The sequence below is a fragment of the Rhinatrema bivittatum genome, chromosome 2, assembly GCF_901001135.1.
Source record: "Rhinatrema bivittatum chromosome 2, aRhiBiv1.1, whole genome shotgun sequence".
In the NCBI taxonomy this organism is placed as follows: Eukaryota; Metazoa; Chordata; class Amphibia; order Gymnophiona; family Rhinatrematidae; genus Rhinatrema; species Rhinatrema bivittatum.
Window position 1 is genome coordinate 28,661,887 of NC_042616.1, and position 18,626 is coordinate 28,680,512.

At 48.5% G+C, this 18,626-nt stretch overlaps 1 protein-coding gene across 2 annotated transcripts in view; it reads left to right on the top strand.

Moving 5' to 3' along the window:
• The first annotated feature begins 12,748 nt into the window (after positions 1-12,748).
• LOC115085855 (zinc finger MYM-type protein 1-like) overlaps positions 12,749-18,626 on the top strand; it is a 69,004-nt gene continuing 63,126 nt past the window's right edge. The window contains exons 1-3 of one of the 2 annotated variants that reach the window (XM_029592362.1): positions 12,751-13,046; positions 13,685-14,290; positions 17,732-17,858. In XM_029592362.1, the coding sequence (XP_029448222.1) occupies positions 14,123-14,290; positions 17,732-17,858 (295 nt within the window). In that variant the 5' untranslated portion in view covers positions 12,751-13,046; positions 13,685-14,122. Of the gene's footprint in view, positions 13,047-13,684; positions 14,291-17,731; positions 17,859-18,626 lie in introns of both variants that reach the window. The other variant, XM_029592363.1, reaches the window with a different exon arrangement.

Consider the following 18,626-nt stretch of genomic DNA (forward strand, 5'->3'; position numbering starts at 1 on the left):
AAAAAATCCTAGATATTTTACGGTTGAAAATGATGCAGGAGAAAGATAGCATTCTTTTAATTTCAACAACTGCTTATAAAATATAAAATATAATATCATTATTACATGTTTTCACAAAATGTTTAATCTTTTCTTATTGCATAAGTGAAAAATCTGGGACTGTTATGCATATGCAGGACGGTTTTTCAATACAGACAAACTGTCATGCATATCACTGTCAACCTCAGAAAAGTCTGTCCTTTTCTGGAGTTTATACTGAGTTAGGAAATTTCCCTTTCAACTCACCAATCAAAAAATATATCAAAATTCTGATATCCTCTCAGTAATAATACTTCCCTGTATGTACCCGGATCAGTCCAGACTCCTGGGTTTTGCCTCCCCACCAGCAGATGGAGACAGAGAAGTTTTGACTGACTGTCCTATATTCTAAGGTGCCACCTACAGTCCGTCAGTATTTTTCTGTCTCCAGCAGATGGTGGAGGTGCAGACCCTACAGTCTGGTCTTGGTAAAAAAAAAAAAAAAAGTTAGAAATAGGTTTTCTTCTAGTGAGGTTAAGCTTAGTATCTCTTAAAAAAAAAAAAAAAGTTATTTGAAAGCGCAGGAGAAGAACTGTTTTAGCCTTAAAGGGGGTCGGCAGGTCCTGAGGGGACCATCCCCCCTGGTATTAGAGGCTCCCGAACGGAAGGGTTGAAGACCCGTTGACCAGTTCCTACGGGGGTGATACCAAGGAGCCCGGCTCACTCACCCCAGGAAGGACAGCACCTGCACAGGTTTGGAAAAAAAAACCAAGGAAACTCTGAAACAGGGGGAATCCTTTCTGTACGTTTCCTCCCGGGGCTGTTTTTTCCTTCGCTTCAGCAGCTGACTGACTGCCGCTGTTGCTTTCTCTCTGACCGGCCCCCGGTGTTAGCGTGCGATGCCGCCTGTGTATCCCGGGATGGTCTTTGTTCCTCGTGCCTCCGAGGGGGGTGATCTCCTTAAAGATATGGCTGTTGTGAGTGAGGATAGCCCCGAAGGGGCTTCGGACTCCTCTTCTTCTTCCGAATTTATTTTGCTGCTGCAGAAGGCCTTCAAGGCCAGGAAGTCAGCCAGGAAGAAATCTGAGGGGAGCTCTCATGGGTGCTCAGCCCCTCTTTTGGGCAATTGTGCAGTCCGGCTCCCAAGAGATCCTCTGAGGAGAAGATGGCTCCGAAACTTAAGCCCTCCCTCCAGACCACGGTATCCTGCACGCCAGAGGATTCCTCCTCCGAAGATTCGGCGCACGATGATCAAGGGGGCGAGGGGCAAGCCTCCTCAAGGCTCAGACATGGAAGGTGATAAGGACCTTCCTGCAAATCAGGGGTCCCATGTGGTCGATGGGGATGACCCTAAAGTGGTCCGCCTCTTCAGAAAGGATGAGCTGAGCCCACTTATTCCCGCGGTTCTGGAGGAATTGGGCATCGATAGCCCTTAGGAGGTTTCTTGCATGGAATCGATCAATCTGGTCATGGTGGGTCTTCGTGGCCAGACCAAGTCTTTTCCCTTCCATCTTTCTGTCACGGATTTGTTGTTTCATGAATGGGACACACCAGATTTAGGTTTAAAAGTCAGCAAAGCGATGGACAAATTGTACCCTTTGCCAAAACAGGCTTTGGACCTCCTTCGTGTTCCCAAAATGGATGCGGCAGTATCAGCGGTCACCAAGAAGGACCACTATCCCGGTGATGAGTGCAATGGCCCTCAAAGATCTCCAGGATCGTAAGCTGGAGTTCCCTGTACGTACCCGGATCAGTCCAGACTCCTGGGTTTGGCCCCCCCTCTAGCAGATGGAGACAGAAGTTTATCAAACAAAAACTCCGCCTATATCTAGGCTGGTGCCACCTACAGTCTGGCAGTATTCTTCTGTCTCCTAGCAGGTGGAGAGGGTGCCAAACCTACAGTCTGTGCTGAGGCCTAGATTTAGGTGGTAGTTAAGTGTGTAAAAAAAAAAAAAAGGAAGAGAAAGCAGTTTGAGAGTAGGAAGCCGACGGATTGGGGTTCGGAGCGCAGAGGCTTGCCTGCTGGTCACCGAGCCTGCCTCCCAGAGGGTAGTGAGGTTCTGAGGGGACCATCCCCTCTGGTTGAGGCCGCTGTTACGTGGGGGAGCTCCACTGTCAGCGTCTATCAGGGCTGGGGGTGACATCGGGGTGCTCGGTTCCCTCCCCTCAGCTGGACCCGGACCTGATCTACCGGTAACTGTGTCTGTGTGTTTAAAAAAAAAAAGTACTGCCTGTTTTTCTTTTGTCTGTGCCTCATCTCTCCTGTCCTGTTCCTGTGAGGGGGAAGGTAGAGGACCTCCGTCGCCAGGGAGATCTTTTCTTTTTTGTACTGTGCCTTCCCTTTCTTCTCTTCGGGGCTGCGATGCCGCGGAGAGCTGCATGTCAGGCCTGCGGGTCCGCGGCCACGCAGCTGTCAAGGGACAGCCTGTGTTCGTCATGCGTTTCTGGCGGGGAGGGGGGGTCCGCGACGCCGGCAGGGTCCTGGGGCAGCAGGCAGGTACGCGCCGGTCCCGAGGTCGGCAGGCCGACGATTAGTGCGGGGCCGGCTTCAGGGACGCCGGCTCCGGGCACCATTTTAGGTCCGAGGGAAGCCGCGGCAGGCGCGTTGCCGGCGTGTGAGGAGGAGGACGACCCTCCGCCGAGGTTATCCCCGCAGCGGAGGGGTCCCAAGGGGGACAGTCGCGCTTCTGCCATGGGGGCCAAGAAGAGGGCATGGGAGACCTCCACTCCGGATTCGGGGCCTCGGGTGGAGAAAAGGTCCAAGCCAGGTCCGGGGTCGGAGGGCCAGAGTAGGGCTCGACCACTCCGGTCCTCGGTTTCCAGGGGGGAGCTGGAATCGACCATGGACACGGATGAGCCGGAGGACCCGTCCGAGGATACAGAGCTTCCGTCCCAGCCCCCGAGGGGGGTTGATGGGGACGGAGACCAAGGGGCCTCGGGTTCCCGAGGGACCCATGCTACCGAGGGGGATGACCCGAAGGTGATCCGTTTGTTTCGGAAGGAGGAGCTGGGCCTCTTATCCCGGAAATTCTGGGGGAATTAGGGATCCAGGTGCCGCAGGAGGAGTCCTGGCTCGGAGTAACGGATCTGATCGTTTTGGGTCTCCGGGGGCCTCCTTCAGCCTTCCCTTTGCATTTTTCTGCCTCGGATTTGCTGTTTAAGAATGGGACACTCCGGATTTGGGGCTGAAGGTGGCAAAGGCGATGGATAAACTCTATCCCTTACCGGAGGATGCCCTGGACATGCTGTGCATGCCGAAGATAGACTCGGCAGTAGCGGCAGTCACAAAGAAAACCACCATTCCGGTCACTGGAGGTACTGCTCTTAAGGATTTGCAAGACAGGAAGCTGGAGGTGCAGCTGAAAAAGATCTTCGAAATCTCCGCTTTGGGAATTCGTGCGGCGATTTGTAGTAATTTTTCTCTTCGGGCAGGTCTCCGCTGGGCACAGCAGCTCTTGACCAATGAGTCTCTGTCACCGGAAGAAGCCTGCCAAGCGAGTCGCTTGGAGGTGGTGATCGCTTATAGTGCGGATGCCTTCTATGATCTTCTTCGCACTTCGGCCAGGACGATGGTTTTGGCGGTGGCCGCGCGGAGGCTGTTGTAGTTACGACATTGGTCGGCGGACGTGACTTCTAAAGCATGGCTAGGTTCCTTGCCCTTCAAGTGGAGACTGTTGTTGGTCCATAAATTGTCTGGAAACCAGAGCGGTTCGGCTGGCTCTTCTGGAGTTCCTACCACTCATTCGCGGCAGGGCAGTCAGAGTGTTGTCCGACAACGCGACCATGGTGGCGTACATCAACTGACAAGGGGGAACCAAGAGTCAGGCTGTAGCGTCCGAAGCTCGTCTCATGTTCGCCTGGGCGGAGCGTCATCTCAGTTGTCTCGCAGCCTCCCACATAGACGGGGTAGACAATGTTCAGGCCGATTTCTTGAGCCGAAATTGGCTGGATCCAGGAGAGTGGGAGCTAGCAGAGGATGCACCAATTTAGGTAGCGCTGCCATGTCCTTGTATAGTTGCGTCTGGTGGAAGGTTTCCTAGATGCGATGAGGATATCCTCCACCTTTGTGGGTAAGTGAAAGTGATTCAATACTTGCCGTTCAATCTCCATGCTGTGAGATGAAGCGATTGATTCATCAGGTGGAGGAGAGAGCCCCCTTCTTGCGTTAGAAGATGGGGAATGTTTTGAAGGAGTATCGGTGGACATATGGAAAGACGCCTTAGATATGCATACCATGGCTGGTGCGATGAGTATCATATCCGCTACATCCTGTATGCACTTTTGAATTATCCGAGAGATCAGTGGAATGGGAGGATAAGCATACATCAAGCCTGGTGTCCATGGAATGAGGAAGGCATCTGGAGCAAACCGTCTGCTGCTTGGATAAATGGAGCAGAAGGTTTGAACTTGTCTGTTGTCTTCTGTTTCGAAGAGATCTATTGAGGGGAAACCCCACTTTTGAAAAATGTTGGTTGCCAACTCTGGATTCAAGGTCCATTTGTGTGGATGAAATATTCAGCTTAGACGATCTGCTGTTATATTGTCCAGGCCTGGAAGATAAGTGGCTTGGATTGAGATTTTGAACTTTAGAGTTCACTGAAGTATTCGAAGTGCTTCCCGACACAGTATGCAAGAACCGGACCCTCCTTCTTTGTATATATAAAACATTGCTACTTGGTTGTCTGTGTATACCATGAGGTTCGAGTGTTGGAGTTGAGTTGAGAATGTTTGAAGTGCCCTCCAAATGGCACGCAGTTCTAGGAGATTGATTTGGTACGTGGATTCTTGAGGAGTCCAGAGGCCTTGGGTTTTTAGGTCACCCAAATGGGCCCCTCAACCCTTCCTGGACGCATCTGTGGTAAGTGTGAGCTGATGATGAGGTAGATGAAATGAGGCCCCCGTGGACAGATTGGTAGGAGAGACCCACCAGCGAATGTCCACCTTCATGGAATCTGTAATGCAAATCTTGCAACTGAGTGGTTGTCGAAACTGAGACCACTGAGTCTTTAGGCCCCACTGTAAACGACGCATGTGAAGCCTGGTGTGGGGAACCACATGTATGGCTGCTGCCATGTATCCTAGAAGTTGAAGAATCTGGTGTGAGGATGCTTGAGCTTTGTTAAGCAGGCTGCGTGCTAACATTATAAGAGTGTGCATCCTGTCCGATGGAAAGTAGGCCCTTTCTTCCATCGTGTTGATGAAAGCACCTATGAACTGAAGTATTTGCGTAGGTTGTAGGTGGGACTTTTCAAAGTTGACTAGGAATCCTAGTGTTTGAAGGCAATTGATTGTGCGTAATAAATGCGCTTTCAGGGTGGACGGATCGGATGCTACTATTAACCAATCGTCCAGATAAAGAAATATTTAGATCGACAGTTGTCTGAGATGAGCCACCACCACTGCTAGGCATTTTGTGAATACCCTGGGGGCTGAGGAAAGACCAAAAGGGAGAACTTTGTATTGGTAGTGCAAATTCTGAACTTGAAAACAGAGGTATTGCCAAGAGGAAGGGTGAATTGGAATATGGAAGTAGGCATCCTTCAGGTCAGTGGAGCATAGCCAATTGTTGGGTTGTATCAGAGGTAGGATGTTCTTGAGAGAGGTCATCTTGAATTTCTCCTTCCGAATGTGTTGGTTCAGGAGACGAAGACCCAGAAGAGGACGGAGGCCCCCTGATTTCTTTGGAATGAGAAAATATTGGGAATAGAATCCCTGATTCTGAAGTTGAAGAGGGATTGTTTGTATGGAATTCTGCAGGATCAGGTTGGTTAACTCTGCCTTGAGGGATGCTGTATGGGTAGGTACAGTCCGTGTTGAAGACATGTGAGGAAGAGGTGGGACGGATTTTAAATTTAGATGGTAACCCTCTCTGATGATGTTGATCACCCATTGGTCTGAGGTAATGGATTCCCAATTGGCTAGGAAGAATTGAAGGCGTCTTTCTATGAAATCTGGGGGTGGTGGTGGCTGAATTGCACTAAAAAAGATGACGATGACTGCTTCTGTTGTGCAGCCGGTGCCTGTTTTTGTTGTCTTGGCCTTCCCCTTGTCGCAGCCTGGGGTGTGGACCTGGAAGGAGCATATGGCTGTGGCCTATACTGAGTAAAGGGTCGAGAATATGCACGTGGGTAATACTGGTGACGGTAAAATGGTTGATATCTCTGTTGATGTTTTTGTGATTCTGATGGGTAGGTAAGTGATTGTACCGCTGCAGTTTGCTCCTTGAGATGAGATACCATATCTGTAAATTGGTCACCATAAAGATTGTTTCCCACGCATGGAATATCTGCTAGCTTTTCATAGTCGTCTGTCCGAATAGCACTGGCTTTGAGCCATGCAAGACGTCTGGCAGCGATGGCCGTAGCAGAAGCCCGTGTTGTTGATTCAAAGGACTCAAAAACGGATCGGAGGAGATGTCGAAGACCTTCTTCTAGGTCTAGAAAAGGTTGTGGAAGGGTGTTATCTTCCGAGATGCAAAGTGGGCGCAGTTTTTGCAGAGTTTCAAAAAGGTACTGCGTGGTGTAAAATTGGTGGTGTTGTATTCTGGAGGTCAACATTGAGGAGTGTGGTACACCTTCTTTGCAAAGTCATCCAAACATTTACTTTCTTTAACTGGTGGGGCATCAGAACGTTTTGCCCATGAAAGAACGGACTCCACCACGACCGATTGATGGGGAAGTTGAAGAGTTTCATAAATGGAGGAATTTCGAATTTTGTATTTAACAGCAATCTTTCTGGAGGTTGCAGTAGTGGAAAAAGGAGTCTTCCAATTTTTTAAAAGAAGATTCTGTAAGACATCATGTGGTGGGGGGGCAGTTGGTTCAGCGGGGGCTTCGAATATTTTTAGAAAGCCCATCATGTCAGCCCTAGGGTCTGGTATTTTCCCTGTCAGGACTTGAAGGAGGATACCTACTTTCTCAATAAACTTAGCGTAGGTTAAGTCTTCTGGAGGAGAACAAGGTTGCGGTGGTCCCTCTGGTGGATCCGATGGTAGTCCTGTCGAAGAGTTAGAAGAAGCAATCGAAATTTGTGAAACTGGTCTGGTTGGTTGAAATTCTGGTTCGGAGATAGGGTCCTGTGGGATAGAAGCCGGTGAAGGTGGTGTAGGTGTTTGAGAGGGCGGGGGGGAATTCAGGAGGTAATTGTTTACCTTGTTCCAGGTCCTGAAAGAAAGTGGACGACGCCTCTAATATCTTTGACATGGCAGATTCTGCTAGTTTTCCCTGTGGAGGAATGTGTATCTTACTTCTTATGTTTTGTAGGAATGGTCGGTAATAGAATATGATCAGGTGAAGATTCCACAAGTTGGGATGTGGGCCAGATGACCGGAGACAAGTGATATCTCTTGGGCAAAGGAGTTTGTAATGCAGAAGACAATCCCTTGGATCTAGAGACTGATGACATTCCTGAGAGAGAGTGGTCACTCCCAATAGACTGTTGTGATGAGGACTCTAATGCAGAAAGAATCTCCACGTCAATGTCTCGACTGTATGTGGAAGCAGTAGGGGAATCTTCCTGGTGTTTCCTTTTCAGTGTCCTTTTCTTAGGAGTATGCTCTAAAAATAGAGATTTGTGATGTGATGTGGTCTGCGTCGTAGGTGCACTCTGCTTCAGAGGTCTGCTGTGCACTGTTTCCCCACCGTGCTTCTTGGGAGTACGGTGCGCTTTGTCCACATTGTATTTAAAGGGTGTGAGCCTGCGTCATGCTCTTTAGATGCGCCGTGCTTCGAACCTGCGTCGTGCGCTGTGGATGCACCGTGTGCCCGTTGCTTCGACGCTGAATGGAGGGGTTCTTTAGGCTTTGAAGGCCTGACAACCTTCGACGCATCTCCTTTGCCCTGCGGCATACCTTCTGTTATCGGAGCCCCAACTTGAGTTAAGGGTAGCCTCTGCTTCTGGAATCCCGATGGGATACTACGCCTCGCTTCAGAGGGGCGTACAGAAGAAGCCCATTTACTGTGGGCCTTACCTGACTCCGCCAGTCCTGGCGAAGAATGAATGGAGGTTGGTGGAGCATAAGACCGTCCGTAGGCGCTCTATATTCGCTGCCCTATGCTGCTGGGCCCGGGGAGACATGCGGCCGCAGTCTCTACACGATGCCTGGTCGTGGTCCGGGCCTAAGCATAGGTAGCAATAATTATGTCCATCTGTTAAGGACAGAATTTTGCCACATTGGCAATATTTGAATCCTGACGGCTTCAGAGCCATCTGAGATTCAATCCGGTGAAAAATAAATCGTGAAAAATAAATCGATGAAAAAATCTTCACTGAGGAAAAAATTGTGTGAGGAGAAAAAGCCCCCATGCGATCGGCTCGCGGAAAAAAAGAAACTGAAGAGAGGGAATTGCGCTGGAACATCACTGCGCAGCCGCACAGAGTCAAAGCTCTGTTACTAGCTGAGGAGTCTACGTCTACTTTGGGTCGCTACGCTTCCCAGACAGCATGGCTAATTCAGCCCTGCTATCGACGGGAAATACAAAATAAAGGAGCACAAATTAGACAAAAACTGAAATGGAAACCCCAAGAAGCCAGACTCTGTGTATTAACAATGGAAAAACAGAACCACCATTCCTCATAAAACAAATAAAATCAAGAAACATAAAGCATCAGTTACAATAGTAAAACCATACTAATAAAAGAATATTTTAAAACTACTGATAAATAGAATTTCTATTAATTAAAATGATATACATTTTTTACAATTTCCCCAAACACCAATAAAATATTTCAAAACAGTACATATATCAAATAACACCCAATAATTAAAACTAATAAGGATTTTTAAAAGCCCCTGCTTGTCCATACATGGGAGCTCTTGATTTCCAGTCACCCTGATATTGTCGAGGATTAGGAGGTTATCCTCTCTCTCTCACACATACTCACATGTCCATTCTCTCTCTCACATACACTGTCACATACTTACACATTCATGCTCTTACACCCAACCATAACCTCTCGCTCTCACAAACACTGACACACTCTCAGGCTCTAAGACACTCTCTTCCCCTCCACACACACCCCCCACACAAACTCTTACTCCCCTGGATTTTCTCATACACACTCATGCTCTCACTGGCTCCCTCACATACACACAAACACACACACCCAGGCAAGCTCCCAGTCATTCTCACACACACACACTGACCCCCAGGCAGGCTCCCATTCATTTTCACACCACTCCCTCACCATTCCCCAGGCATGCACACATTTATTCTCACACACAAAGACCCCCAGGCAGGCACCAATTTATTCTCACACATACACATACACAGGCAGGCACCTATTCTCACACATACAAACCCTAGGAAGACACCCATTCATTCTCATACACACAGGCCCCCAGGCAGGCACCCATGCATTCACACACATACACACCCAGGCAGACTCCCATTCATATACATGCACAGACTAAAGGCAGACCCCCTCTCTTTCTTTTGCCAGCAATCTCGGATCCTCTCTCATTCCTCTGCTGCCACTGTCACTGATGCTGCATGGCTATTGGGGAGGTGCTGATTGCTGCTACTGGCACTGAAGCCCATTCTGCTGCTCCCTCTGTGCAGGCCCCGTGCGCTTCCACTTCCTCGTATATTGTGAGATCCGCACAGAGAAAGTGCTACTCTTGCACATTACCAAAGATTACATATGCCAATCAGTAAAAAGTAATTTATTTTTTTTACCTTTGCTGTCTGATCTTAGTTTTCTAATCGGTTGGTCACAAGCTTTTTTGTTCCACCTTCCCTTTCTTATATTTTTGCCAATTCCTTTTATATTGTTTTTTTTTCTATTTCTTTTCTCTCCATCTATCTTCTTCCCTCAAACACAGTCAGGTTCTCATTCTCACATGTTTTCTCTCTCACTCTCACATGCTCTCTCTCATACAATCATTCATACACACAGTCTCTCTCTTGCACATGCTGACTCTCACACACCCAGGCTCTCTCTCACTCCCAAATGCTGTCTTGCTCAAGCTCAGGCTCTCACTGTCACATGCTTTCTCTCATACAATCATTCATACACACAGTCTCTCACTGGCACATGCTGTCTAACTCACACACACAGAGGCTCTCATATTCTGTCTCTGCAAACATTCAGGTCCTCACTCCCACACACAGTCTCTCCACTCTCTCTCTCTCTCTCACTCACACACACACACACACACACAATCTCTCAACTCATCTCATACACACACACACTTTCAGGTTCTCAGCCTCTCTCTTGCCTCTGGGCCTCCTCTTCACGGGTCACCGCAGGATGGGCTCTGCAGCGGCCCTGATCTTCGCGGCCCTGATCTTCTTGGCCCACTGCAACTTGAGATTCGCGGATGACTAAACGCTGCTTCTCTTTTGCAGGTGGCTGATGCTCCTCCTCCTTCATGCCTGCGCGGTTCCGGCAACGTTTTCTTCCAGGGCTGTGCGGGCAGGAAGGAGGAGCAGCACCTACAGGCTTGGACGCGACCTTTTTCTTCGGGCCGTGGTGACATGAGCTCCACCACGGCCCTGCCGGTCTTCCTGCTGCGAGTCTCCGGCATAGCACAGCGATATTTCACTGCTCAGCCACCAGTGGGATGAGGTCCACCGGCGGCCGCACTGGCTCCCCCTGACCTCCCCTCGGTATACCACTTGCTCCGCCCCCCACATGCACCGGGCTTGCACAACACACCGGCACACTGCAGGCGACACACACTTTGGAAAGCTCTGGTCTAGATGCTAATTTTCTAAAGCAATTCAATCTAATATTTTAGAGAGCCTTAAGGCATTATATTTGAGGGAATGATACATTTGTAATGGATGCTAAGATTAAGTACATTTGGGGTGCAATAATCCAAAAGAGCTATATGTTTAATGACTGGACGACCTTGAGGTGATAGTGTCTAACGGTCTGAAGATGGTGAAGCACTGTGATATAACGATGACTAAGGCTAGAAAGATGCTGGACTGCATAAAGAGGCATAACCTGCAGCAAAAAAGGAGGTGATAATGCTTCGGTACAATTGGCGAGGCTTCACTTGGTGTACTGTGTTCAGTCCTGCCAGCTGTATCTAAAAAAAAGCCAGAAGTGGGCAAGTAAACATATAATCAAAATGGGGTGAGGTCTACACCAAACTTATGAGAGGACCTAAATATACCTAGAGGTGAGGAGAGACAGGGTGGATATGATACAGACCTTTAAATACCAAGACTGTATTAATAAAATGTAACTGGAAAGGAAGCTGTAGAACGAGGGGACATAATATGAAGCTCCAGCGGATAAGACTCAGGAAATATTTTTTTCACAGAAAGGTTGCTGAATTCCTGAAATGTCCTTCCAGAAGAGGTGGCAAAGACAAGAAGAGGAATGGGATAAATACGGAGGTTTCCTGGTGGCTAGAGGGTAGGAATAAGAAAAGCTATGTTAACTTTTAGTGCAATGTTTCTGCATAGGGTTAGCCTGCAATGAGTGGCAGTTTCAACCAAGCTAGTCATGCATTCAAGGAATCCATCTGGCTATCCTCCTGCCAAAACCACCAGACATATTACCTTAAGGGATCGGGCCTTTTCTACAGCCGGCCCTCCTTTATGGAACTCCATCCCCCCCCCCCCCAGATCTCAGACAGGAACCCAGCCTCCCAACCTTCAGGAAAAGACTTAAGACCTGGCTGTTTAAACAAGCATTCCCGGACACCAATTAATCCCTCACACCATCAACATACGTTACCCAGCCAGGTCAGCCTCTTCCCATTGTAAATAACTCTATCTAATGTTATCCTCTCCTTTATTTCTCTTCTCCCAGTTCTATCCTCCTTGTTATTTGTAACTGCCTCCTTCTACACTACCAGGTTCGTTTGCTGTTTATTGTGCACCCCTGTTTAAATGTAAACCAGCATGATGTGATTGTATCATGAATGCCGGTATATAAAAATCTTAAATAAATAAATAAAAATAAATATATCTTACAGTTAACAGATGGTTTAACTGTCTGGCTGTTTACAGCACTTCAACAAAGTTTGATCAGGTTCACTCATGATGGCGATAGGGCAGGGGCTCAAACAGGCACTTTTGTGCACTGCGAGACGGAATTAAATTAAGCTGGGAGGGGGGTCTCGTCAACAAGCAGCAGTTACAGCCCTAAAACTTTACAGGGCGGAGTAGCTGGACCATTCTGGTCTTTATCAGCATTTATTTTTAATTATCAGCATTTATTTTTAATTATTTTTAACTAGCCATGAAGCCCGTAACAACGGGCTACATTAACATTTTTTTCCAGTCCATTTCCTTACCCCTCATTCTTCCCTCCCCCCACTCTCCCCTCACTTTCTCCTCCCTTCCCCCCTCCCCTCAGTCACTCCCCCTCTCTCAGCTCATTCACAACCCCTTCGGATGGCGCAGACGGAAGATCTCCAGGGGAGATCCCTCCCTCCGTTCCTTGCGCGCGCCCTGCTACTGCTCGCGCCATTTTGGTTACTGGCAAGCTCTGACCGACGTGCTACCCACGCATGCGTGGTAGAGCTGCTCTCTACTGCGCATTTGCAGCACATCGGTCAAGCTTCATTTATTTTTTAACTAGCCATTAAGCCCGTAACATCGGGCTACATTAACATTTTTTTCAGTCCATTTCCTTACCCCTCATTCTTCCCTCCCTCCCCCCACTCTCTCCTCCCTCTCCCCCTCCCCTCAGTCACTCCCCCTCTCTCAGCTCATTCACAACCCCTTCGGATGGCGCAGACGGAAGATCTCCGGGGGAGATCCCTCCCTCCGTCCCTTGCGCCGATCCCTGCTACTGCTCGCGCCATTTTTGTTACAGGCAAGCTCTGACCAACGTGCTGCCCACGCATGCGCGGTAGAGCTGCTCCCTACTGCGCATTTGCGGCACATACTTATATCTCTTGTTATTGTTCTCTGTAGTCCCATTCCCCTTCCCTGTTCTTTTTATTTTCCACCTATAGTCTGATGTAAACCGACATGATATGTCCACTAATGTCGGTGTAGAAAAGTTGCTAAATAAAATAAATAAATATCCCTTGAATCCAAGCTGCTACGTAGCTGTTCTAGGTGAGTTACAAATTACAATTCACATTTACTATGTAATTAGTGCTGATGTGATCAATCTGAGTGGAGGGGAAAGGCAGTTCATCCACAGTCCCCCCTTCCTCAATCTCAGCTTGCCTTCCCAAATTAGTAGACAAAACTACCCCTATGCGCCTCACTACAGAGGCGCCAGGACGGCGCTGGCCTAGGATCCAGGGAGCTGCCGCTGGGGGTAACCGACACCGAGGGAGCAGAGGAGCAGCCCTCCGATGGGCTGACCCGGGGCTTGCGGGGGCTCCAGCGGGCGGCAGCTCTCAGCCTGCCCGGCTCTGGCAGACTCCCTGGCATGCGTGCATGGGCCCCTGTCTGCATGCTCGGCTCTGGCAGACTCCCTGGCATGCGTGCATGGGCCCCCGTCTGCATGCTCGGCTCTGGCAGACTCCCTGGCATGCGTGCATGGGCCCCCGTCTGCATGCTCGGCTCTGGCAGACTCCCTGGCATGCGTGCATGGATCCCCGTCTGCATGCCCATATTAAGATCCGGCTGTTAAGAATAAATGCGCTTCTACTTGTCCCTCCCAGCCCGGCTGTTAGGTTCGCGTAACTTTATTGGCAAGACAAATGTTGCGTGGCCTTGGTATGTTGTTCATATTTTCTCTGCAGTGATTGGTGGTCCTGGGCATTCCCTGCGTCGGATTGGACAGCAGAGTATCAAGTACTGATCGATTAACGCGGCTACGGCCCGAGAGGAAGCGTTGCCTGGGCCTCCCAGCCGCCCCAGGAGGGGGCGTGCGAGGGAACACCGTGAAGCTTTTATGAATGTGGAGTATGATCTCCCCCCCCCGATAGTAAAATTAGCTCTGGGGAACATAAACATTTATAAAATTATCCACCCGAAAAGGCCCCAAATATCTAGCTACATAAGTAAACTGGAAGCTGTGCCTATAGTTGCAGAAGCAGCAGCCACAGCAGTCAGCCAATCGCGGCTCTCCCCCCCACTAGGACTACAAGTCCCACCATTCCCAGTCTCCCTGTAGCCTGCGGAAGTACTTACTACGTAGCCGGGCACCTGCTACCCTTTCCCCTTCCCGCTCATTGGTGATGTCACGTCCTCCTGGAAAGGGCGGGCCTTGCGCGGAGTGGTGCTGTCTTGAGACCGTCAGAAACCGGACACTGTCGTCCAGCAAAAGCCCAAACCTCCCACCCAGGGGGACCGTGCAAGGAAGGAGCCAGGGCTGGGAAATGGCTGCAGGGTTTTCTGCTCAGCAGGTAGGAGACTGGCAGGGGATGCAGCCTGGGACTGTTCCCATCCCCCCCACCCCAGGGACCCTGCAGGGAGGGAGCCAGGGCTGGAAATCCTGCTCTGGAGAAGGGGCAGGAGAATGGCTGCAGGGCTTTCTGCTCAGCAGGTAGGAGGGGGCAGGGGATGCAGCCTGGGACTGTTCCCCCCCCCCCCCCCCCCACCCCAGGGACCCTGCAGGGAGGGAGCCAGGGCTGGAAATCCTGCTCTGGAGAAGGGGCAGGAGAATGGCTGCAGGGCTTTCTGCTCAGCAGGTAGGAGACTGGCAGGGGATGCAGCCTGGGACTGTTCCCCCCCCCCCCCCCACCCACCCCAGGGACCCTGCAGGGAGGGAGCCAGGGCTGGAAATCCTGCTCTGGAGAAGGGGCAGGAGAATGGCTGCAGGGCTTTCTGCTCAGCAGGTAGGAGACTGGCAGGGGATGCAGCCTGGGACTGCTCCCATCCCCCCCACCCCAGGGACCGTGCAGGGAGGGAGCCAGGGCTGGGAATCCTGCACTGGAGAAGGGGCAGGAGAATGGCTGCAGGGTTTTCTGCTCAGCAGGTAGGAGACTGGTAGGAGGGGGCAGGGGATGCAGCCTGGAACTGCTTCCATCCCCCACCCCAGGGACCGTGCAGAGAAGGATCCAGGGCTAGAAATCCTGCTCTGGAGAAGGGCAGGGAATGCAGCCTGGGACTGCTCCCATCCCCTTTGGTGTATCAACTTGAATTTTAAATTTTTAATATTTTAGAAACTTAATTTTTAAACGTCTTGGCCCTTCATAACACCCCGCGGTTTACAAGTTTATAATCTTCACTTGTGTATTCACCGCTCGGGGTCACATTTAATCATTGGTACCAAAACATTATTTTTTAAGATGTATGAAAAAATGTTTTCGTTCCTTTTCTTTTTCTTAAAAAGCACAAACAGTGGTTGGTACTTTTTTTTGGTTGAAAGACCAGAGTTCGACGTGAAGTCACGTTTCGCGTGCTGCTGCCTCAGGGACTCTTCGGCTTATTTTAGCTACTGCTGTCGCAAGGAATCTCTGGATATTTACAAATACTCATTCCAACAAGGGGGTCCATTATATTTCTTCTGCAGTAAAACTATTTTAGTTTCACTTATGATACAGACATTTACATCGAAATAATGCACATCCCTGACAACTATTAAAAGCCCTTGACAGAGCTGCTTACCAGACACTGCAACCGTTATTCTTCTTCGGTATTTAGGTACTGTCGGGCTGAAACCGAGTCTAATTTATGTATGTGGCTCACACTACTCACGTGACTATTAGCATACTGTGGTTGACTGATAATTATTGCATGTTTAAAACAGAGACATTACATAAATTGAACCCATTCAATCTCCTTGTTTAGACCATTTGGTATGACGGATTGTAGTCACGTGAATAGCACTCTGCCCCAAAAGACATACTTCATGCCATAAAAGACCTCGGGAGCCTTCTCCTTTATTGTAGTCGATTCTGTTAGGGATATATCCCCTCCATGCCTTTCAGACAGCCAACGATCTTCGCTGAGTATATACCTATCCCCTCTATGCTGTCAGTCTGGCCTAGCTTCCCAGGCTATGACTCAGATAACCAACATTGTATCACAATTTTTAAAGTCAATAGAATACCAACAAAAAACATACCTTCACAAATTCCTCCAAAAGATGTTCCATCCCTGCCAGAAGACCCTTCTATTTGAGGGCCATCACCAAAGGAACAACCACGGGGACCACCAGCACCTATAGAAGAATTGTCTTTGACAACGTCTTTGGAAGGTTCTTCAACTGGATATCCCTCAGACCCAGATGAGGCACCACCTGAACCAGCATCCCCACCTGAGGATTTGATCTATTCTCAATTTATAGAGAAGGCGGATTCATTCCTCAATGTTGAAACAAGACGGCTCCACAATCCTCGACAGGAAACGATGGGCATTTTAAAGATATATTTGGCATGCTAGGTGAACCAGTGGCACTTCCTCAACATCAAGTGCTCAAAGACGTCATGGAATACTCCATTAACTACTCCATCCACTTCACAAAAAATGGATCTTAAATGCCGTATGAGAGATTCACCCTACTATTCTACCATTCAACTACCCCATCAGTCAGTAGTGGTAAAATCGGTTGTGCAAAAAAGTCTAGAATACATTCAAACACACCGCCATCCCGAGATGCCAAACTACTGGACGATTTTGCAAGTATGCTGAACGCAAAAATCCAGAACCATCAGTTTTTTATAGCCCAGTACCTCTTTGAGAACTTACAAGCTATTAAACCATACCTGACGCAGGCTTCCCACGATTCTACCCTGCCTCCAGAATTCCACAACATTTATTTATTTATTTTGCATTTTTATATACCGACATTCTTGTATCAGATACAAATCATATCGGTTTACATTAAAAACAGAGTATGCAGGAAAATAGGTTTCCTAAGTCAAATACATTGAACATATTTAATAAACAAAGGATTACTAAACACTATGAAAAAGGTTAATTAACAAAGGAAAACTTAAGGGAATTAAAATAAGCGTAGCACAAAGGATTGCACGAAGGGGTGCACAAAGGGGAGTACCCCTTTGGCGCACGACGCCTGGTGGAATGTGGCCGTTTACCGGCTCGCCGCTGAGCGTGATGATGTCGGGGGGGGGGGGGGGGGCGGGTCTCTTCATCCCTGAGTTCACAGCATTCTCAGTTTCAGCGCGAAGTGTGGAAGAAGGATTAAGACATCTGTTAAGATCTATCTATGAAGGTTTTGAGACATCTTCCAAAACATCATCAAACTCTATAGCGGTGAGACTTTTAGCATGGCTCCGATCAAGCGCAATAAGGGACGACGTCAATGATAAACTGGCTAACCTGCCATGCAGACCGGATAACCTTTTTGGCAACAGTTTTACTGAAACAGTCACCAAACTGAAGGAACAGAAAACAGCTATATTGTCATTAACATCTCCTAAACAACCTGGATCGTTCAGACATCACCAAGCATACAAAAAGTACTATAGGCCATATTCTTACTATAGGCCTCAGCCTTACCAGCCAACTTGCCAACAACCCTACCAGCAATAGGGTTTGTGTCTTAGGCCTAGAACCCCTAGACAAGCTCGTCCAACCACAGAGTCTCAACCAGCAAAGACACAACAACCTTTCTGAGCATAGTTTTGCCACCGGCTTTGACATTGGCAGTAGGAGGCAGATTAACAAATTTCCTCCCAGTATGGCCCACGATCACATCCGATCAATGGGCTCTACAAATAATAAAAGAAGGGTATTCTCTCCATTTTACATCCGCTCCACATGGGGAAGGGGTAATATGTCTGGCAGTGCTTGGTGTAGCCTCTTCCACAGTTGAATATTATTGGAATAAATCCAGCATTCTGAGCCACCTCCAAGTGTTTTTCTGATTTGTGTTTCAGGTGCTGGTGACGTTGGAGGACATCTCTGTCCATTTCTCCCAGGAGGAGTGGGAGTATTTAGATGAAGGGCAGAAGGAGCTTTACAGGGAAGTGATGAAGGAGAATTATGAGACCCTGCGCTCACTAGGTAAGGACTGTATTATTTGCATTTTTGCAGATACAGGGGCTGATTTACTAAAACTAATTGTTGCCTGAGTGTCCTCCATACCAGAGTTTTCAGAACAAAATTGAGATTTGCACTGTCTTAAGATAGGAGCAGGAAGGGCTGTCATGAAAGGGAACCTAGAAGCCATGGGGTGTCTTCCAAGATTCCTCTCCTTTTATATCAGCCACTAGTCTTTCCCTAGCTCTTTAAAATTTGGCCGCAACCCCCAGGCTCTTTTTGTAAGACCGCAGCAGGTGAGTGGCCAGAATGATGCAGAGTCTATACAGTAAACACTATGGGATATATTTTCTCTGGTTCCTTCTATGAGAGTAAAAATAAACTCTGTTAAATAGCTGTCTCTCTCTCTCTGGACGTTTTCTCCAGAAACGAACACAATACACCTATTGAGGACTTAACAATGCTTTGTTAAAGGGATAAGAACATGCCATACTGGGTCAGACCAAGGGTCCATCAAGCCCAGCATCCTGTTTCCAACAGTGGCCAATCCAGGCCATAAGAACCTGGCAAGTACCCAAAAACTAAGTCTATTCCATGTAACCATTGCTAATGGCAGTGGCTATTCTCTAAGTGAACTTAATAGCAGGTAATGGACTTCTCCTCCAAGAACTTATCCAATCCTTTTTTAAACACAGCTATACTAACTGCACTAACCACATTCTCTGGCAACAAATTCCAGAGTTTAATTGTGCGTTGAGTAAAAAAGAACTTTCTCCGATTTAGTTTTAAATG